We start from the raw sequence: 23,398 nt of genomic DNA on the forward strand, positions 1-23,398 counted from the left end.
GGTTCAGAGTAAGACTTACACATATGCTGGTCTGCACTTGCACAGCAAATCCCATTTACAAGGTCATGAAAAATCTATGGATGCACGCTTCATCCCTGATAATATTATGTATCACACCAAGTCTTTATGGCTCTTCCTATACTAGCCACTGAATTATATGAAATAAAACAAATGTCCAAAATGTATCCAAAGAGGGGAAATGAAGCTGGTGAAGGGTCTAGAGAACAAGTCTTAGGAGAAGCAGTCTCAAGTTGCACCAGAGAAGATTTAGGTTGAGTATTAGAAAACTTTTCTTCACTGAAAGGGCTGTGAGGCATTGGAACAGGCTGCCCAGGGAAGTGGTTGAGCCATCATCCCTGGAGGTATTCAAAAGACATGGAGATGAGGTGCTTAGGGACAGGATTTAGTGGTAGACTTGGCAATCCTAGGTTAATGGTTGGACTTGATTATCTTGGAGGTCTCCTCCAACCTAAAGGATTCTGTGATTGGCCATTTAACATAAGAAGGTCATGAAATGAAAGTTGTCTCTGAATTCTGCAAAAGCACATCTATAGCTGGCAGCAATAAATGTGGAAAAGTCTTACACATCTCACAAAGTTCCTATTTTCATCCTGATATCTAGTTTTCTATAGCAGAATATTCATGCATGCCTTCAGTATCCAAGTTAAGTGGTAAGTTCTGTTTCACAATTAAAGGAGATGGTAAGAAAGACTTTTTCTAGGAGTGATTCCAGCAGGAGTCTCACTTAGGCACCCTGAATGACCTTCCAGGTAAGTCTCCTTCCTTCCATCAGCAGTAAGGCATACTACGGCGGACTAGTCTCTTAACTGAAATTTGGTATCCAAAGCTACAGGTTATCAGTATGCTCAAAATTCCCTTCAGTTACAACCATGTGATTTCATGAATCTTACTTCACAGCTGCAGAGATGAAGTATGCAAAGAACAGAGAAACATATTAGTAAAGCAGACTAGTAAAGGACAGGCGCATACCTAGAAGCTGGCATGTGAAACCTGTTTCTCAAGAGAAATTTTTATGCTTTGGCAGCATAATGGAGATGTACAGCTATTGAAAAAGCACAGTATCTTTCAATCCCCAAAATATTTTTCCACTCTGTCTTCATATTACTGTAAATAATCCCCCACCTCTGGCACAGTAAAACCAGAAAAGCTATAAGAGAAAAAATTCCTGAACTCCACTGCTCCTTTACCAATATTTCTTTTGCCTTGAGAGGGTTGGGGAAGAAATAGACTTACTCTATTTTACGTTAATGTCTATGGCAAATAAATTAACCTTCAGATAAATTACCCTCACCCTGGCAAACTCCATTGGTTTAGGAAGGAGGCACATAACCATGACATCAAAGCGAACATCACAAACCGTCTTCAACCACTTAGTAACAAACTGGGGTTTCAGTTTTTCAACCAGGCTACCAACTTCATCATCCATCATGTAAGCTGTAGAGTGAAACCACTGGAATACCATGCTAACCAGCCTTGCTAAACTCTCTGTGGGTGTATTCTCACTGGGAGTGCAAAGGCTCACCTGTAAGACAGAAACACAAATCTAGATTTAAAGGTGGGAAACTTGAAATGCTTGTCTACTATATTTTGCATATTTTCAGAGATACATGGATGCAGATTACATAGACAGCAAGTGAGCTGATCAGTTTTAAGTAGAGCTTGGCACAGGATAATTGAAAAAACATTTCCATAACCAGAAAATAGCAATAAGAAGAAAAAATTAAGCATTGAATTTCTTTGTTTCTCAGTTTCAACGCTAAACATTTAAATACAGAATGCTGCAACAAACTGAAACATTCTGTTTTAAGCTTTGAAATTACTTTTAAAAGTTCATCTAATGTCCAGTAAAATATATGATACAAACACACATACAAAATGTAGAAATTGTAAAGATAAACCAAATGAAAGGTTTCAAAAAATCTGAAAGAGGATGTTTACTTGGTATAAGCGATCTTTGCTTTACAAAAGGGTTATATATTTGTCCTCATTTAGGGCAGGAATATGAGCTTTAAGACCTCAAAAATTCTCACAGAATGATTAACAGTAGTCTTCTCTCTGTCTCCTAACTTACTTTTTTCTGGAACAGTATCTTTACTGTAAACCTGTCCCAAAGCTGAGACCAAGTTTGTACATGAATTCACAGACCAACCACATTGCTAAACCCATAATGATCTACTGATGAGCTTTTACTACCATCTAGAGACGAGAAACTTTCAAGTCAGGTTCTGCACTGAATCCAAAAAAGAAAAAAGGAAAGGGGATTGCCTCTTAGGGTTAAAATAATGGCATTCAGCAGAGAACATTCAGCAAATGACATTCAGAAGACAGAGAGATAATAAAAAGCTGAAGAGGGTGAGTAGCTATTATACACTCAATAGAGGATTCAGAAGGTCCATCCAAACCAGTTCTGTAATCTCCAAGTCCGAGAGTATCACAGAACTCCGTTTTTCCTACAAATCAGAAAAGTATCCAACTAAAATTCAGACAATGGGGGGAAAAAAAAAAAGAAAAAGAAAAAAAAAAAAGACAGAGATAACATCCAGGCTTCAGAAATAGAAGAAAAATATTTTCTTACCAAGAACCAGATTCCAAACTGGCTTAGGAGGCGTTGGTCATGTTTGTCATCATCTTTATTATCAAAGTCTGTGTTGTCCAGGGAGTGATGGGAAGAAGAGAGGCCCATCTGCCTCCTGCGGTTGAGCTCATACTCCCTCTGCTCAGCATGGAACTCTGCTTCTTTCAGCAAGCTACAAAACAAGTTTGTGGTCAGTGAATACAGCCTTCCTGCACTGGATACAGGTATCTAATCAAGGATAATTATAGATGAAGACATCTGACGTCAACATTTTCCTGAGAACAGTAATAAAGTAAGATTAGATTGAAGGCTGAACACTTCCATGAGGACAACACTCCCAGATGATTGGTGCTCTGCTTACAGCAGCAGGAGTTCTGCACCCTGGCACTATGCAGACAATATTTAGATAAAAACCCAATCCTGCTTTACATTTTTATGCTGAATAACCAATAACATTACCTGATGACAGCTTCTACAGTACACACAAGCTCCTCTGCCCCACACTCCCGTGTATTGATTGGGGGTGGTGAGGTCTGGTAAAGGTGGGTTTCTGCTGCTGCCCCAACTTCACTGCTGTGATGATTTGAATGGCATCTTTTGCAATAGCGCACTGGCCTGTTGCCATGGCGGCCACAGCATCCTGCTGAGAAGCACGTAACAACAGCTCTTCTGACATGGGAACTACAGTTCTGCAAAATAGAGAGATTTTATTAGGACACAAGTATCAGGCAGTGGAAATGAAAGCAGTGATGAGAGTCTGCAGTGAGGAACTGGCTCAAGTGCTGGCTCTTTCCAAATTCACTACGCATAAGCACAAATGTGTAAGAATCCTGAACCAAGTGTCACTGAGCTTCCAAGAGGAGCTCAGCCCTTAATGATGGGCCTGGACTTAAATGTCACGATTGCTCTTCTTCAGGAACAGGCCAAACCAAAAGTTAAGTCATCAACCTCTATTTTCTGGCTTGGAGCAACCTTTAAATTTTACAGTAGATCTCTTAACCTCTGCTTGTAATGTCTCTAAGTTTCATATGGCAACTGACAGATCCTTAGGAGTATAATCAATGTTGACACATCAGTTTACTCTACGTAAGAATCTGGTTTATCATAAGTAACTGTCCAAACCTCTGAAATATGCTCTACCTTCACTTTTGCCCTCTGGTAATCTGGCCCAACATAAAAACTTTCTTTACCACACCACATCTCCAATATATTATATGCTGTAATCCTCATTATTAAACTGTTATTAAATCATAGTAGCTGGTATGTTTTGCAAGCAGATTCTTTTTGTCAGCAGTCTTTTTACAGCATTGAAGACTTTCAGTCCATATATTTAAAACTATTTACTATTTACAATAGGAGTTTTGTCCAACTTTGGATTAACCCGGGACTTCAGAAAGACAAGAACATATAAAACACTTAGATTTAAAATTCATCTTGTGCTGTATCTTCCTCAGAAGCAGACTTAGAATCACAACTCAGCTCAATTGCATAATTAGATTGCCTTACTAATTATGACTTCAATAAAAACCTTCAACTCCAATCAAATATCAGTAGTTCAAACAAAAAGAAGTCTTGCTGCTAAATCATTCCCATCCACCAACAAATGCATACATGGATAAATTGTGAAAATTTGGAATGGTACAAAAAAGAATGCACCACACAGGAATGGAATGACATTACACACAACATCAAATCATGCCCCATCACACAAATGACTTTATCTTACCTTCTTCTGACATATAGCAGAAATTTCAGCTGTAAGGGGAAGGCATACAAAACATCAACACAGAATGACGATCCTTCTGTTTTACTATGGCAACCATGGCAAAATGGAATTGCTGCAAGGAAGTTGCTGAGGCTAAACTTGTGCTTCCAGATATAACTGAAAACTCTAAATCTTTTGTATTGCATGAGGTGTGATACTGTATACTTGGGCTTACTAGCTATTTCTGCACTGAAATGAAAGAACAGCCTTGGTAAATTAAGTGTGGTGTGCTGTGCATCCCATCCACCTTGCTCATGCTTCTGCCTCATAGACAGACTTGTAACAGTACTTCTGTTGGTATGCTAATGTGATTGGCATACTGTGAGAGACATGGGTCAGATGTGCCTACACTGACTGTGAAAGCTGGCAGGAAGAAAGATTAGTGCATTTAGACTCACAATGTAGATGTAGCCACCATGTCTGTGGCCCCTAACTCCATAGAGAAATGTTTTCAGATTCAACCTGTAGTCAGTACCTACACAGTCGTTTGCCCCAGCAATATCCGATTCAGTAAATGTAGGTGGCTGAGTACTTCCCTTAAATAAATTAAACATTCTGTAATCTGGATTATGTTACAAGTGTAAAGAGATGGCAAGAAAAATCTCCACTGCCTAAAATTTTTCAGTTTGCAGAACAGAGAGGGAGGGGAGTGTCTTTGTTCTGCCCTTGAAAACTGCAATTTAGAGAATATGTGACTCTCCTTTAAGCCCAGGAAATTCTACTTAGTCTGTCAACAAGTTTTGTCTGCACTCTGGTAGATAATACCAAACACTTTCACTGGTCAATGGACCATGAGTGGATCAATGAAAAATATTTTATATCCTTTTCTGGTATTCTCTAAAACTTTCTGTTCATGCAGTCAATTTTCTGAAGCCTTAAAAGCTCTAGAATCAAAGCCAGGTTACCAAAAGAACCAGACCATTTTTGGACACAGATACTTTTAAAAAATTTGGCCCCACTTATGGACACTTCAAGAATTGAAAATCTATTCAATTGTCTTCGTTTACTCACACATGACGAGTTGCATACTATTTCAAGTAGAGGACTAGTTAATTCTCTATAGTACTTTAAAGACATAAAGCAGCATTAAATACAAGCTACTTCAAAATTCTACAATATTCCTTTAAAATAGAATGCAGCATTTCAAGTAATACAGTATGCAGAAAAAATCAGTGAGGATAGGGTTGTACAATTATGTTTAGTTTGCACCTACCCTTGAAATACCTCTTACCTTGTGGTAGAAGAACATCAATCAACCATTCACTGTGATCCCTATAAAAATTATATATCTAATTAGCTTTTCATTTCTTTTTCATTCATTTATTTTTGCACATAGGAAAGTTACCTAAATTAATGTGGTAGGATGACTTTATTCTGAAGAAGCATTTTTACATGGTTTCATAAATTGCAAGCTGTTTTACATTACTTCTCTCTGTTGTGCCTGACTTATTGAAAATTACCACTCTGAGACTGATATTTCATGCTCAAAGCTTTTAAAAATTACTTTTAAGTCACTAATTTATTGAATGAAAATAGTGTGCACCCTGAAAGTTTGAGGACTAAGAAATGATAGTGAAGAGTGAAAGACAAACATGGAAAAAAATTGTACTTGTACCATTTACTGTAAGTCTCCGCAGAAGCTACACTTCTACTAAATTCAATTACTTAACCTGCAGCTTTAAATCAGTAACTTAAAAAACTAAAATGATTTCCACAATACTGCTCCTTCCTGCAGCTGGTATGATGCAAAGGTGTCTGTTAAACTGAGGCCGAACAACAAAAACAATAATGTACATATAGATTCTGAACTAACTGTAACCTTGCCCATTGGGACTAATGATTGGAAGTCACCTTAAGTATTAGTAGATCTTGTAAAAAAAAAAAAAACGTGTATAAAATTTCCAATTAAAAAAAAGTAAGTGAGGTTAATTAATTTCAGGATATAGTCCTTTCATGAACTGGACAGGCTTGGACCAGTTTTAATTCTTTATTCTGCTGCTTCACAGTATGTGATAGAGAATAATCTGAAGCACATACTACAGAAGAGCAACAAAGTCTCTGTGATCTTTCATTGTAACATACTTTTAATGACAACTAAAAGATGTGGAGAAAGAAAATAATTAATAACCAAAAGCTTGCACATTAACAAGATTCCCCTATCACAGTTAATTCATCTCACACTATCTATTCATTCAGAGATCTTAACTTTAAGGCTCATTACTGTCCAAGCTAGAAGTGCTAATCATGTGGGGTAAGTTTCTGTAATCCTTATTCATACTGAGTTTCACTATGCTCAATTTATTTCAAGTGGGGTTAACTATACAAATCATATGCTAATCATACAAAAAAAAAAAAAAAAAAAAAAGCCAAACACTCTTCTGTAACAGACTGTTCTGAACTGCAACGTTTAACTGACAATACCTGATCATTTTCTGTCTCTTAGTATATATACCTACCCTGCAATTCTCTGGCTGCATTCCTCACAAAGATAAAGGGGAGGTGGTTTATCACCCAAAGCCACAGACAAGGATGGATCAATGCACATCTGAAACACAGAGAAGGAAAAGGATTAACACATCTGCCCATGGGATTTCACTGAGGAAGTGTTTGATGCATTAATGCTAGTACAAAATATGTAATTAACATTTTGGTAACTGTTTAGAGCATTTAGTATTCAGAAAGATGATACCAAGCATATGGCAATAGAGAATCTCAAGTCATTTCTAACAAAGAAAAGGATGTAACTGAAAATGAGAGCCTATGGGAAAAGAACAAGGCATGTTCCGATATCAATATTGGATATTCACATTCTCAAGGACAAGTATCTTTTGTGTTATACATTCATATGTATTAACATTACATAGTCACAACACACTTTTTATTCTTTCCAAGACTCAGTCACTGAGAAGACCCATTGCTCATGGCAAGGCAAGGTAAAAGTCCAGATTTCTCTCTCTGAATATATGCCTCTTCCAGCAAAATCTAATTTTCAGTCATCATAGCTGTTAACTACCCAGCACAATTCCAGTGACAGAATAAAGACTATGGACCAGTAGCTACCCTGGCAGCATAGGCTGCCAAACTTAAAACTTATGTCCAAACTTAAAAAGAATGTACCTCGTCTTGCATTAGCTTTTATCCTTCTACATGTCAGTCAATTACAGGCCAATATGCTTAAACATGCATTTGTTTAAGCACTTTGTACTACTTAAGGAAAAGTTGAAAAGTAGCATGCATACACAGTATCTTAACCATTTAAAATGTTTCTTACTCCACCAAAGTGCTTTATAAAGACAAATGCCTTTTTGAATGTTTCTCATCTTTGTAAATCAAATTTACGTTTGTCTATCCAATAGACAACAGGCTGCATTCTTCCACGTGGTGACAGATCATGACTGCCTCAGTCACACAACAGAAGCATGACTGCTTCTGGTTTGCTCTGCTCAGTGATTAGTCTCAATGTAGTGATCATTACAACATGAAGCAACACCTTCCAGCTTTTCTTCCTATGGAAAGGGATCACAGAGAATAATTGAAGTGGGCATCGAAGTGGTCCGTTGCAGGGCTTGTGGGATGCATCACCATTAGGACAATCAGTATAGCAACCTCTGGAAAAGGCTAACTGAAGAACTTTTTGACTAATATAATTATGTTACTATATGAACTGATGCTGGGAAAATTGGTTGTATCTACATACTTAAGTATATCCAAATCTAATTAACTAATTAGTATGCCAAAATGTAGAATGCACTGGACTTGGGATTCTATTCTTGTCACTACAACTGAATAGCTCTATGATCCTGGGCAAACCATTTTGCTTGTTATCTTGTGTATTAGCAGGAAAGCTATCATTTACCCCCTCTTAAACATTGGCTGTAAAAGAGGCAAGTAAAGCCTTGTAGCCATTTGCTTTCAGACACATTCCAAGCAAAGGAATAAGTGTAGATGCATTGTATAGCCTCATTCTGATAACAAGGTGAACATATACCTATGTAACTGATGTAATATTTCATGTATATAAAAAGATTTGCGTATATATTTTACACACATACATGTGTTCAGGAAAACATTTAAATGGATTAGCCAGAAGCCAGCTTAGAATTTTTATGAAGTGCTCTGTAACCACTCATGTTTAGTATCACGACTTGACACACAGTTGTTGAAGGAAATACTCTATCTTGCTTTAGGCATCCAAAGAATATATTCAGATAGTTCTGGCACCTTCAGTGTTGAAAGGCTTTGCTGTACCCTTAGCTACTGCCCTTAAGTCATCTGCACATCACTAGGTCATACAGCTGGGGCAAAGTGCAATCTCCCCTGCCTCCAGATACTCAAATTTGACCTCGTAATAAACAGCAGTACCTTCACAGCCGGTTTGTTAATCGCATTGTGGCATTCAATGTGCTGGCAATGAATAGGATTCCAGGCTGCAAAACCAAAATACAGCAGATTAATCAACAGAGAAAAGGTATTTGTATTCTCTGTGTCTAGTGGTATCAATACAGAACAAGATCCTCTTGTATAAGTACTACATAAATACAAGAAAATACCTAGCCATTCCTCAGGAAGCCTAATAACTACAATAAACAACCTAAAAAGAAAAGAAAAAAGAAAGACATAGACATAACCTTTGTAGGCCCTTCCTCATCTCACTATGTTTTGAATTAATTAATTATTGTTCCCCTCCCAGAGCAGAATAGTAGGAGTAACTCAATACATTGAATAACATTCACAGGCTAAATGAAAACAATTATAATAAAGGAAGAACAGTTTAGCCACAGGAGACTTATTTTTGCAATGACAAGAAGTAAACAACAAAGGTGTGTTTCAGCAGCATCAATTGGATGCCTTATGAAATACCCTGAAGTGAAAAAATGCCATGCAATTGCAGAAAACGTGCAACTCTTCCTGGGATACATTAACAGAAAACTTATATAGAAAAAGATGATTCCAGTCTACCCAGTGCTATTTAGGGGTCAGATGGTATAGTTTAGCTTACAGACCTGGTTCCATGAAACAAGAGATAAAAAGCAGTAAAAGAAATATGATTTAAAAAAATGTCAAGAAAATCTATCAACCTTTCAAGAGAAGGCTTTACGTACAAACTTCTATCAGGAACTTCCTAGATGTACTTGAGTTAGTCTAGTGGGTCTTCTAAGGTCTCTTTCAATCCTTCATTTTCATTATTTAAAATACTGTATTCTGTAAATTTTAAAAATGAACATATGCTACACAACAGACTGTTTGAAACTGACAGGTTGAGACATGCAATTGGGAAAAGTAAGTTCTGAATTGCTGCTGGAGAGTCCCAACCACTGAAGCATAACCCCATCAGCACCTTTAGAGAGTCTGGTAGACAAAGGACTTTGTACTGTCTGCCTTCTCAGCTCCAGCTACACTGCTGAGTTTGTCTAACATTTTCTCTCACTATATTCAGCCTTGAGAACTTATCCATTATACTGGCTTCACCTGACATCACCTGATTTTTTTTTTTTTTTTTTTTTGACAATAACAGCCAGATAAAGAGCCTTAGCAACAGCAGCAGAGATAGAAGCTGGCACAACAAAAGCAATCAAAGCCATAATTGAAAGGAGCATAAGTCAGAACCCTTTTGAGGCAAAGAAAGCAGTTTCACAGACCATTTGGAATGTTGTATTTATTTCTTCTGTTCTGCTTTAGTTAGCATTTGGAGTAACACAACATACTTATTAGCCACAATCATATTTTTTATTTTTCATAGCATCTTTTGAAAACACAGACAAATAGATATTGTATTGATATACTTACAGAATTACCAATTTACAGAACAAAAGTTTTCAAAATACATTTTAAAACTGCAAGCATGTAATTATAGATTCATAGAATCATAGAATATCCTGAGTTGGAAGGGACCCTTAAGGATCATCAAGTCCAACTCTTGACACCACACAGGTCTACCCAAAAGTTCAGACCATGTGACTAAGCGCACAGTCCAATCTCTTCTTATCACACCATTTACTTTATGTTCATTTTGGTTTATACAAAAAAGCTGCACTGACCTGTGTACTGCAGTCCTCTGTACTCACTGATTGCCCCAGGGGGTTTTAAATTGGGCCAATAGTGAAATAACATTTGTACTGCTGGAGGTTTAACTTGAGATGGTCCATAGGCTATGACATATAGCAAATCCTAAGGAGAGACATGTACAATATGTTTATTTTGCAAGGTAAAAAACACCCTTCAGTATGTATTATTTTCTTTCAGAAAGATACCTGAACAAATAAAATAGTCATTTCATGCCCTACAAATTTTCTTTTGTAACCTCTTACAAGTAGACTAGATTACAAACTTCAACAATATGTTTACAACTGGCCTCTGAGTTGGAATGAAACATCCAAAAGCTATGACCCCCCACACACTAACATATAGTGAATGAAGCCTCTGTCTAGCCATGGGGCAACAATCTGTGCTATTGCTAAATAACTGGTTCCTTCTCTGATTCACATACTCATAATATTCACTCAGAGTCCTTGGAAAAGTTCAGTCCCACATGAACTGAGAAGACTGGTGGTTATTAAAATTTCTGCCACTTGGAGCCATGGCTACGTAGTATGTAGGAAAAAAGGGCTTTGTTCTACAAAAGATAGAGCTGCTTCTGTAAACTAAAAATCAGAGGGACCTTCCTCTCCATAACTCAGGAAGATTGGATATAAAGATCATTTAAGAATTCTTGGCACATAATCAGTCCAATTTTCAAGTCATCTGGTTTTCATTACTATCCAGTAATTTCCACGATGTATATATGATCAGAAACTTACTTTCCATACTTCTTGTTTATATTTCATGAGGCATTCCAATAACTGGCAGTGATACACTAAGAGAGAAAAGAAAGTATAGACATAATACTGAAGTGGAAACTCAAGTTACAGAAGTGATGTAATTAACTAACGGGCTTTGCTTTGACAGTCCAAAACTCTACATTTAATTTAATTACTTCTTATTTAAAAGGGTTTGCTGAAGGATCACTGCCCAGAGAGTTATTACAAAAGACCAGAAATAAAATATTACTAGTTTGTTTCTGTCAAGAAATGCAGTAAGCTGAGAAGCCTTACAATGCTACAGCTCTTTGTAGAGCAACAGAGATCTTTTTCGGATACGTCTCATTTAGGAATATCTGCTAATTCACTTAAAATTTGTCCTTCTGGCACTGTATAAAGCTGTAAATGTGTATCTTGTCATTCATCGTAAGGCAGCAATAGAAGTCACACGTGACAGCACACCATTCCTTTGTGTGCCAAGGGGTAGCATGACGTGACACGTCTCATGCACATACAGCAGTGTGGGGTTCCTCCTCACACACACCATCTACCCAGTTAAGTAAAAACATAAAATGGGAGGTAGTTGACTACTATGAAATATGACAGATACCTCAGGTTAAATTTTGTTTTGTTTTGGTTGTGTGACCCCACTGAATTAACTGGAGTTGCACTGAAGTGAGAGAATGGCATTTATGGTTAGGTACTTCTAATTACAATTAGATTAATGATAGTTCTGTTCTGAGCCTGCAGCCAGCATTACCTGCCATCTTTGAAAAATGGTATCAGTCATGAACTTGGTGGGATATGAATCATAACGTAAGACAAACTTTTACTATGAAATTCTATACTCAAAGTTAATAGCGATTTCCCTCCAACACTGACATTATAAATCAACACTATTTTCTGATGTCAAGCAGAAGAAGACCAGACTCTTCAATCCTGGGTCCAATCCTAATTCTTCACCACAATGAGATCTTATCTACATAATGATGACTTCAAGCATAATGCTCAGAAATACAAGTTTTGACTGAAATCATTTATTTTTTATCCTGCACTGGATTGTGAGATGGAATTTTATATCACTGAACTTTTTTGATTACGTTTGTCACAGAACTTCATGACTCATAGTTTCACAGAGGATTATACCATACTGCATGTTTACATACCTGGGTTTGATGTGTACTGCATTGCAATCATTAACATTGATGATGCAGATAAATTGACATGTGCTGGAACACCTTCCCTTTTTGAGGAGCCCACTTAAAAGAAAAGGAGAAAAAAAGATTTTTTAGTGTACAAGGAAAAATAGGCAAAAAGAGCATATAACTCTGATTCCAAGTGATGAAAAATAATTCTAAGGTACCATGTAATTAAAAAAATAAACAGAACCATTCTGTATTGGTGGGGGTGAAACCCCTACGAGAAAAATATGACTAAGAAAATGGCATTGCTTCACAGACCACACACGTGGTCTCTCAGATTAGTGAGATTTCTTCCTCAGAGCTACATCAACCCAAAAAGGTGATCTTTTGAGGCATTCTGCTTCAGAACCCACAGACTGGTCAGAGCAATTTCAGTCATATAGTCACATGCACCTACTACTTGGATCATAGGAAAGGCGAGGAGAAAGTAGAGGGTAAGGAAACAAGAAACGTAGAAAGCCTGCTGTTGAGGTATACGGATGAAGGATTGGTGCTGGCGGTAGATGGCTGTTGCATATGGCACAGATTACTTCTCAGGGACCACATGGTATGAATTGCAGTTAGAGCTACATACCAGAAAAATCATTCCCCCTTGTTATTGTGAATTGTGCTAAGGATACACAGTAGCACTGCAGTGCAGCTAAGCTGTTGTAACCTTGACCTCACTGAAAGGGGCTTGAGTTCTTTCTCCTTTGCTACTGCATGGTTAGTATCAACTAGTAATAGTTGAATATGGAACTTGGAATAACCCTGCACAGTGTAGGTGTTTATTTGCAGAACTGTATCATGGCAATATGGCTTTGCAGGCAACCTCCTACACAGAAATGTGGAACGTATCTTCCCCATTCGCATTCTACAGCTCTATCCCAAGCCTGTCTGCCAGCATTTTGGATAGAAGCACATAATTGTAACTAACAGTTCAGTGAGATCCTTTCATCCCTCCCATCTGGCTCTTCAGCTGCTTATACAATCTCTTGCACCCTTCCCTTTCAGTTGATTCTGAGCTGAACACAAGGAAAAGGAAAGGTTCTACACTTGCCTTGTGAAGGGACAGATCATTCCCAGTAGAGAAAGCCTAGGATGCTATTTAAGAACACACATGACTGGAAAAGGGAGACTCTCTCTTTTCTGTCTGGTATTTCTCCACATGTCCCAGCATTGCTATGGCTCTCTTAATTACACCTCAACCTTTTTTGAAAGTCATCCACACACAATAGGGCAAAGCATTTATTTATGTTAGCTATGGATCTGGCTCAATCAGATGTTTTGAGATGTTTTGGAGAATAGTTTTGGAGATGTGAAGATTACCTACATCAGCTCCTCTGAGCTGGGAAAAACACATTTAGTGCAACAATGGGGAGAACACATTTAGTGCAACTTTCTGCTCTTAATCCAAAGAGGACCTTCTTGGAGAAACTTCTCCAAAGAACACTGACCAAAGAAAACCTTACGTGTAAGTTTCCACAAAATCTTAGTCTTGAAACACTGGACCACACTTCTTTCTTTGTTCTAACATTTTCCATGCTCTTCAGTGGCATCACTGGAGATCTTTGTACAAAAATTCATGTTTTTTCCATAAAGGTCTGCTATGCAGGTAAGGAGGAGACATTCTCATAGAATTACAGAATGGCTGATGTTGGAAAAGACCTCTGTAGATCATCTTGTCCAAGCCCCCTGCTCAAAGAAAGGTCAACTAGAACAGGTACTCAGGACTTCGTCCAGCTGCATTTTGAGAATCTACAACCTTTCAGGCAACCTGTTCCAGTGATCACCCTCACAATAAAACATCTGTTGGGTAAAACTGACTTTAAACTTAATGTTTTTGTCTGCAGAACATGGTTAAATCTCTCTGCTACTATTGTAAGCCCATCAAGCTTTATCAGGTACAAAGATGGGTACTCAGAACACACTTCAGGATTCATAGTCTTCAGGAATTCTGAAATTACAAAGTCCTATCACACCTTGAGGGGAAAATTAACAAAACAAAAGAAAAGAGGAAGCCACTGTCAGATTCAATTTTAATACTTAGGGACCAAAGATGTGCACTACTATCTAGTACAGAAATTAAATGGAAAAAAAGAGAGAAAGAGAAAACCAGAAATTCATCATGGTATCATTGATCATGGTATCATTACATTGATAAGAGTCATTATTGTACATCCACATTTAGTGCAAATGCAAAAATTATACATGTTGCTATTGCATGTATCACTTTAGCAGCGTTCTGCCCATCAATTCTGTACTCAAGATCCCCTTTACCAGCACTGAAAGTTTTGTTAGTCTGAAAACTGTATTTCTTTACAGTTTATCTTCACTCTTTAAGTGAAGAAAGAATTCACAGCAATACATCATAATACATACATATGAAGTATTTCCTTTTGAAAATAGTTCCATGGAATTGTTTTTGTATACATACAGTATATTGGTGTCACATAACAATTCTATGACAGATCACACTGACTCTTACAGTCTGACATTATAGCAGTGTACCACTTTTCTGAAACATAACAATACTAGAGTAAGTTCTACTTACAGATAGCCATAGGCAGAAAAGATGTGCTGAGATACTCTATAATATCCTTGTGCAGAAATGGAGGAAAGGTAGCTAATGTTGAAATCATTGTATAGGGTAAAGTACTCAAAATATCATCATTGAGAAAAGGAAGCAAGCATGTAGTAGTGTAAAAAATTGATTGCCCAAGATCTGTTGAATAAAATGAAATACATAATCATTACAATGGAAAAACAATTATGACTATGTACTTTGTACAGATCTATCATAAAAGTTACATTTAAATTCAAATTTTCCCCTCAAAGTATTTCAGAAACTTAACTCCCATAGTCACATACAAGTGACTTCACCCATCACTGAAGCCCTTCTTAAAAGAGAAGAAAACAGCTGTTCAGCAGCATTTAGAATAGTTTGGAATGAATATGAATACTATAGCCAATAAAATCAACACACCTACATAAAGCAGCCTGCATTTAAGCAAAGGTGTTATTACAATCAGAATTGATAAGTATTCCAGCATGAGAAGGCCTGCTTTTGCAAAAAGCATCCCATACTATCTCTCAACAAAATCAGATTTTGATCTTAATTACCCTTAAGAAAGCTACAAATTGCCTCCCACATAGAAACTAGAGGGAACATCACTGCATTTTGCAAACAGTATGTGATTAAACAGTGGATTTTATTTCCAGGGGAAGCCATTGAGACCAAAAATGCCCAAAGCTTAAAAAGAATAAGCCATTTATAAATAGTTTCCAGATTTTTCTGATTAATTACAATATAATGCTTTGGAAGGGATACTTAAGGTATCATGCATTAATTCAATATCCAAATAGAGCAGACAAGTTGCCATGTAAGTGGCCATTGTGGCATCTTACACATGAGGAACTGAGCTGGGACCAATAACCCTCTGAGAAAGACTACAGCACCCAATAAACCCCAGGTTTGAACCTGTATGGTGACTACAATACATCATAAGGCTTTCTGCCTGCAAAAGAGGGATTTCTTTTGTCACTGACTCCCTCTGCAACCTCAAGGTGTAACACACAGGTCTTGACCTTCATCTGTATAACTAGGATGATTTAAAGCTGCCTTTTAAAGTTCTCAAAGATCTGTAGCTGTAGATGTAAACATCATGAGTCATAATATGAAGTTAACACTTCATTCTAGTCTTGTGCAACAACTAGACCCTTAATGCCAGAGAGCATTTGCTCTTGCAATACATATTTGTCGCCGAAGCATTGACAATTTTGTATAGGCTGACAGGACCCAAGCTGAGGAGCATCTAGTGCACCAGTTGTACTTACCCAACCAATACAGACTGTTCAGATTAAAAAAAGAACGAAAGAAAAAAAAAAAAAAAACACACACACACACATATTTTAGTCAAATTCTACACTGAGGGAGAAATAAATAACAAGTTCCACAGCAAAATGTAATTCTTTGTACACGGAACCATAGGAAATAGCAGGTGACCTTCCCCTGCCCCAAGCATGAGTCAACCAATTATTTCTTGCAGACGTTTATCTATCCTGTTCTTAGAAATCTGCAAGACAAAATTTTACTCGTTCATCTGGCAATTCTTAATGCTTAACCATCTTTACTGTAAAACCGTTTTTTGAAATTTTCTTTGCTGCAATTCAAGCCCATTACTCCTTATCCTGATGCTAAACACAAATAGTTTGTTTATTTCTCTTTGCAGCAATCTTTACATGTTTGTAATCATGTCTCCCTCCAGTTTTCTTTAAGCTAAACAATGTTCTTTCAGTTTTTCCTCACTCTTCACAGATTCTAGACCTCTGATCGTTTTTGTTTCTTTTTCCTGGACTCCTCCCAAAAGGTCCATGCCTTTCTTGAGACCAGATGGACAAATCTGAAAATTGTACTCCAGCTGACGTCTTGCTAGGGCTATTAAACTAACTAAATAAAAAATGCTTTGGGTGTCTAATAAAGCATGTGTTTACATATTGTTAGGATAATATTAATACATTAGTGAGTTATGGTCAGACTCAGATCTGCTGTAACACCCAGATCTTTTCGCAGTATGACTTTCAAGCTATTACTTCCCTCATTTAATTTCTTTATTTGATTTCTCTTGCTTAAATATAATATTTTACACTTCTTCTTTGAAGAGCCTTCAAAACAGAATGCAATTTGCCAAGATTATTTTGAATCAAATCTCATATAAGAGACATGCTATTCACCATCTTGATATCCCCTGTAAATTGTCATCTTCTCTCACTGCTATCAGCCAAGTAAAAATTTAAAATATTTATTAACACTAGATGCAACACAGACTCCTGTAAAATTCCCTCTTGGTATACCTTCCAACTGACAAGAGACATGAGTAATTGCTCCTGGAGTGTTTTCCTCACTAAAGTGGTGACCGTATGTCCCAGTTTGCCCATCAGGATGTCAAGTGACACAGCAACAAAAGCCTGCCTAAGGACAAGAAAACCACAGCAGGAGAACCACTGTCCTGCCATAAAACAAAATTATGTTTGTTCAGTGTTATTTGTTCTTCACAAGTCTCCATTGGTTGTTAATTACCACCATGTTATCTACTTAGAAAAAGATTGCTTTGATAATTAACTTTGATTTCTGGAAAAAGTCAACAGGTCTATAATTTGCCAAGAGTGCCTTTTTTCCAAGATCATAACATTTCTTTGTGCAGCAATCTTTGATTCAAAACATGCTGCTGCCAACTCAAAAGAAAATCAGCATTTAACAGAATTTCCTGCTAAAGAATTTAGCAGTGTATGAGATTGATGACAATACTTCCTATACTGAACTATATACACTGATATAAGTTCATCTTGATGTAATACACCCTGATATCATGGTGAAAATTAATATTTGACTTTTACCACATGAGAAAAATACTCAGCTCCTGTACCCCAGTATGAAAAGCCAGAGACTAACAAACCAGACATTTGCAGAACTTGAGAATAAAACAATATAAACACAACACAGTCACAGAAATCTAGTGCTGAACCAATTCAAAACATACGAAAATACTGCTTTTCAGCAAGTTAGACAGAGATATTGCTACCTTTCTACCCTGAAATATTTTAAAGCCATCTCTAGAGCCATTGTTTTTCTTCAATCAAATATATCTTATGTTCTATTCAGAGATGGACCTTCACCAAAACACTAAATCTGCATATTCCTTATTGGACATGTATACACTTTCAAGCAATGCATGCCTCTTTAGAGAGCCACCCCAATAGGACCAGTTTGAAGATATCCCAGCAGATCCAAATTCAAGTTCCAGATATTTTTTTTTGACCTATTTGTATTATTTTAGTTACACATCACAAAATATCACTGAAAATCAGACAACTTCAGAATTCAAAACCAAATCCACAGTTCACAATAAATAAATAAATAATCTTTTATTTTAAAAAGACAAACCAAACACTTAGATATAAACATCCCGGTAGATTTGAAATCCAGATCCAGGTCAGTTTAGGCCCATCTCTTCTACTGCATTTATGCATCATTCATGGATTCACGGCACTGAAGTTAAGCGTACTGAAGGGTTCAAGGGCCTGCTTACCATGTTGACCATGTTGTAGCAAAGGAACTAGATCCAGCAGTGTCACCAGTGTCACGTAAAGTCCTTGATAGTCCAAAGATGGGTAGTCTGATAACTGAGCATCACGACTTTGCTGGCCACGTTCAGATGGAGCATCTCGCAGGACGCTGTAAAGGAGGGAGCGAGTAACAGTAGGGTTGATGGAACTGACCTGTGGTCTTAGAGATGGGGTGAGTGGGAATGGCACAGGAAAAAGACACATGGTCATGGGCACTGTCAAATTGGAGGCATCTTGATTCTCCTTCTTCCCTGTGCGGGACAAAATGCTGTTGGGGGGACAAAGAAAAAAAAGAGACAACAAAGACACAAAGAACAGCACATTACATTGAAATGACACTATAAAACAAATAATAAAACACCAGATACATCCCACATAAGATGCAATTGCTACCAAAACCAGTGTATCTACAAATCTAGCAACCATTCATTTTCATGCTTCAAGATACAAGAATTAAAAATTGACATCTATGGAAATTTTCATTGCATCTCATGTGTTATCTGGTTCATAAGGAGCAAAAATATAAAAATGCATGTTTCAGTGCCCTACCCATGTTTCACAGTTAAGAAAAATTCTAGGTATTAAAAGTGTTCACTACAGAAAAATAGCTGTATCAAAACAGATTGCTATTTTGCACTGAGAATATTTTGAGGATTTTGAGTGTTCTCCCCCCCCCCGCCATGAAATCTTTGAGCCAACTAACTGAAAACATGTAAAATATAGGTGTGGCACTTGCAGAAACATGTTTTAGCAAAGAATAAACATGTGTGTTTGTTAAGATAGTCTTAAAAATCACATGTTTATTGCATTAAAATAATGTCTATGTATTTTATGATACTGTTTCATGACCACTCAGTCAGTATCATTTGAGATAATGAAGTTTAAACAGGCACATGGATTTAGAAATAATATAATATTTCTAAAATGTTAACTAAACTACATTTCAAAAAGTTGTAAAATAATATATAGTAGATGGTCTTTAGCATATGTTTGTGAGCTAATGATAATGGTTGTTTATGTGTTTTTAATTTTGCTCATGTTTAGGGAAGAAACATTTTACTTTACAAATACAAACACTTCTTGGGTAAATAGTTACCTTCAAAATCTAAGGGCTAAGCAAGCAAGACCAATTACGTAACTGCAGATCAGACAGTATGTTACCATACATTCCTGCTGCTACTTACGTTATTATTCAACAAAACTCACTATAAACTAAAGGAGAGATAATTTCAAAAAATAAAAAGGATTTAGTGGGAATCAAAATAGAGGCTATACGTCAACCACCTTGTTATGTTGTTTTAAGAATGTTGTAAACATGGTTGTAAGCATGTTAATTTAATTTTCTAATAAAGAAAAATTAATAACTACTTTAAGTAGATATATATTGTCACTTAAGCAGTGCTGTATTTTAGTTATCAGGCAATTATAGTGTTAGCCCATAATCTTAATATGTGCCTATAGTACAACTTTAAATATATTAAACCACACACAATGTTGTTTGTTTTTTTAAGCACATTTCGCATCTCTCAGCAATTAGGATTTCCAAAAGTGATTTCTGTTGGTTTAACTCCACTCCCAAAGTCAGCATTAAAACTGTTAAGACAAGTGAGTGGGATTAAAATTTCCACTGACTAATGAAGAGCAGAGTTACGTCAAGAGGGAGCACTTCTGGAAATCTCAGTCCCCTTTACCAGTACAGACATCCCTGCCATATAATCACCTTAGCAAAGATACACCTGTGTCAATGCAACGACTCACACAAGTAAGCTAAACTCATGCCAAGGTGCTTATAAGAGGAGGTGCCATTCATTTACCAAATATATAAAACACTTTCACAGGTACAGTCTTATGCCAAGTGGCTACTACAAGCCAGATCTCATATCACACTTTCAGTCAGAGATTACAGTCAAATTGTCTGTTTTAAGATTTTTTTTTTGAATTGTTATTACACCTTATGTATTTGGCAATTATTTTGGTTTCTGTTACCCAATGTCCAGTACAAGAAGAGTGATGGATGTTATTACAGTGTTTATGAAATTGTATCACGAAATTACCCAAGATCTAATATGATTTTAAAAAACAAATGACCAGAGTGCTGATTCCTCTTTTTCATATTAACTTTTAATTTGCTTGACGTTTATTTGCCATACTCTGCAGCTCTTGCTTATAGATGTGAAGATACTAAATCATATTCCATCTCTGTCTTCTAACAGATTTTACCAATTATCCATCCTTTTACTTGCCAACACATCACTTCAAATACCCTTACTTCCAGAAAGAACATTATTGTATTATTTAATCCTTGCTTTGAAAAGTGTAAGGCAGTGATGCAAAGCCTGCACTATAGGCTTCCCTTCTATTCTGACATGGAGCTATTGCCCGTCTGATTAGAAACCAAGGCACATATTCTTATATGTTGACAGTGGCGTCCTTCTGTTCACTTCAGGAACAGAAGTGAGACCAAATTCCAGCTCCAATCATGCCAAATATAGGGATAAAATAATATTAAACTTTCAGACAATATGTTATAATGGCAATAAATCAGAGTCAAAGCTGAAAATCTAGGAAGTCCCCCTAAGACCATGATCCAATATTTATAGCTTGTTCCTGTTTCTGCTCAAAGCACGTGCTGAGAACCTGATCATGACTCTATACTGAACTTGCCTCATGACATGCATGAAAGCCATCAGGGCTTGTTTCAAGATTTGTACACCTTTCCTATCTATCTATCTCAAAATTACCATCTTCCAGGAAAGATTTCCTAAAATGTCCACAGGAGAATTGCATCTCACCAAGGCAGCAAAACAAGCTTGATCATTAATTAGGTAGTGGCATTTATAACTATCCCTTATGTAAAACATTTTACTTAGAAGTACATGTGGAGACCTTTCTCCAAGAAAATGTGAAAGAATGAGCTGTTCTGCAATATGTTTAAGTCTTAGATCACTCCTCAGATGAGGGGAAAAAAAAAACACTGAAAATGAGCAGGGCATGAAACAAATTCATGCTGTAATGTAAAGGAATGTTTTCGCTCAAAGAGAAAATTAAGAACTAAATGAATCAATGTGCTATGCATCGTGTATGGTGATTTTATGTAATGTTTGTTCATAGAAATAAGGAATTGATTTTTTTTCAGTCATTTCACATCTGATCCCCCCACCCCAAGCATGTGATATATTGAGGCTACATACAGAGCAAAGGAACAAATTAATCCCTTGCATGATCCAACTATAGCTAGCAGAATGACACCAGATATGAATGTGATCCAAAACAGTGGGCATACCCTACTGAAAAGAACACATTCAACATTCCCATCACATGGAAAGTTAAAAAGTATCATAAGTAGTAAATGCTACACCTGTAAAACCCAATCATCATATGGAATTCCTGTGACTATACGTTACTCCTTTGAGGAGTATACATTACTCCTTTAACTACACGTGTTCATCAAGAAACACTTATCCTAAAAATTCAGCTGCAATAAGAGTACGCATCAAACTGGAAAATATTTTTTAAGTTATTTTGAAATAGAAGATGATCCCAAGCAACCTATTCTGAAGGCCAGACCCAAATCTCTCAAAATCAATGGGTGTTTTTGCTGTTGTTTGATCAGTATTCTTTGATCAGTCCAAAATCATTTCACATGTTCTGTCTTAAACTGGAAAGGTTATTCTCCATCACGTACTTCTATCACTGATGTTAAAACTTACGCAATGGAGTCTCAGTGTAGGAGGCAGAAAGAAGACTCAGCATGCAGAATGTTCAAAGAAATGTTTGATCAGACTCTTCAGAAAGACAAGTTCTTAACCAGTCTGTTTAGTTTTAGGGTAAATCTTACAGAGATCTGCATACAGTGGGTGGGAGTTTCCTTCTTTCCATCTGCCACACTAAATACAGGGTATGTTTTGTTTTGCTTTTTTATCCAGCTTCTTTCTTAGTATCAGCAAGCGTATAAACTTGTATTGGTTCAACCATAGCATTAAGGCTTTGCCCACAGTTCAAATTCCCCAGTCACCAGGATCTGACCTGGCTGAGGTATCAGAATGCAGGCCACTTAATAAATTTAGATCGAAGTCCTGGCTGCAACTTCTGGAATCCTTCTAGTGCTGATGCTGATCAGATCCAAGATCGGAAAGGACAAAGCCATTTGTGAACCGTGTAAATCTATGTACAACATATGAACAGCATTTCTGCCCCATGAGGTTCAGCATCATCTATGAAGGATTTTGGTTCAGTCCCATTCCAAGCACAAATTAAAGAAGAGGAGCCAAGCAGTTGTACAACTGCTACCCTGATTCTGATCTGCTCTCATAGCTGGTAACTATCAAGCTTCTTCAACAAGCCCAGAAACATCACTGTCAATGGAGTGTGAAGAATTTGTCACACAGGACATGTCAGCTGTACTGTTTCGGAAGATTAAGGCAGCAGGGTGGTATGGAGATACTTCTTAAGTTTCTAAATCTACCCTGTCTCAATTGACTTCTGCCCAGAAAGAAATGGATCTCATCGTAGCTAACACTTGGTAGTTACAGTGAGAAGAGAAGAGAGAAAATGTCCAGAATTAAGCTGTTAAACCAAGAAAGTCAGACTTGCAGGTTCACAACATTTAAGCAGAGGCTGTTTTAAGTAAGAGCCTTCCTTAAATGCGATTGAAATGTGTTTGTTGTACAAAATAATCCATTAAAACACCCTGATTTGGGAACAAAACCCTATCTCAGAGTTCTTTTCAAGGACTCTTTGAACGCTTTTTCACCACTGTTACAGTGTAATGAGACAAAAATTCATTTTTTTTAATCTTTAAAAAAAAAAAAAAAAAAAAAAAAGCCCTTGTGGTTGTCACAGTTTTATTCAACACTCTCAATGACAAGGCAAACAAATTTAAGTGGTTAAACAATTCCACTCTTGAAATTTTCAGAAGTTAATATAAGTGCTG

At 36.9% G+C, this 23,398-nt stretch overlaps 1 protein-coding gene across 3 annotated transcripts in view; it reads right to left on the reverse strand.

Moving 5' to 3' along the window:
• UNC79 (unc-79 homolog, NALCN channel complex subunit) overlaps positions 1-23,398 on the reverse strand; it is a gene marked incomplete at its 5' end in the record, with an annotated part of 102,180 nt that overhangs the window by 73,443 nt on the left and 5,339 nt on the right. For 2 of the 3 annotated variants that reach the window (XM_082760799.1, XM_082760798.1), the window contains 12 exons: positions 1,313-1,543; positions 2,597-2,768; positions 3,056-3,285; positions 4,323-4,351; positions 5,593-5,633; positions 6,818-6,906; positions 8,724-8,788; positions 10,400-10,529; positions 11,159-11,214; positions 12,325-12,417; positions 14,894-15,064; positions 18,429-18,733. In XM_082760799.1, coding sequence (XP_082616925.1) covers positions 1,313-1,543; positions 2,597-2,768; positions 3,056-3,285; positions 4,323-4,351; positions 5,593-5,633; positions 6,818-6,906; positions 8,724-8,788; positions 10,400-10,529; positions 11,159-11,214; positions 12,325-12,417; positions 14,894-15,064; positions 18,429-18,733 — 1,612 coding nt within the window. Of the gene's footprint in view, positions 1-1,312; positions 1,544-2,596; positions 2,769-3,055; positions 3,286-4,322; positions 4,352-5,592; positions 5,634-6,817; positions 6,907-8,723; positions 8,789-10,399; positions 10,530-11,158; positions 11,215-12,324; positions 12,418-14,893; positions 15,065-18,428; positions 18,734-23,398 lie in introns of those variants that run through there. The other variant, XM_082760800.1, reaches the window with a different exon arrangement.

This window comes from Aythya marila (assembly GCF_965140915.1).
Source record: "Aythya marila genome assembly, chromosome: 5".
Taxonomy (NCBI): domain Eukaryota; kingdom Metazoa; phylum Chordata; class Aves; order Anseriformes; family Anatidae; genus Aythya; species Aythya marila.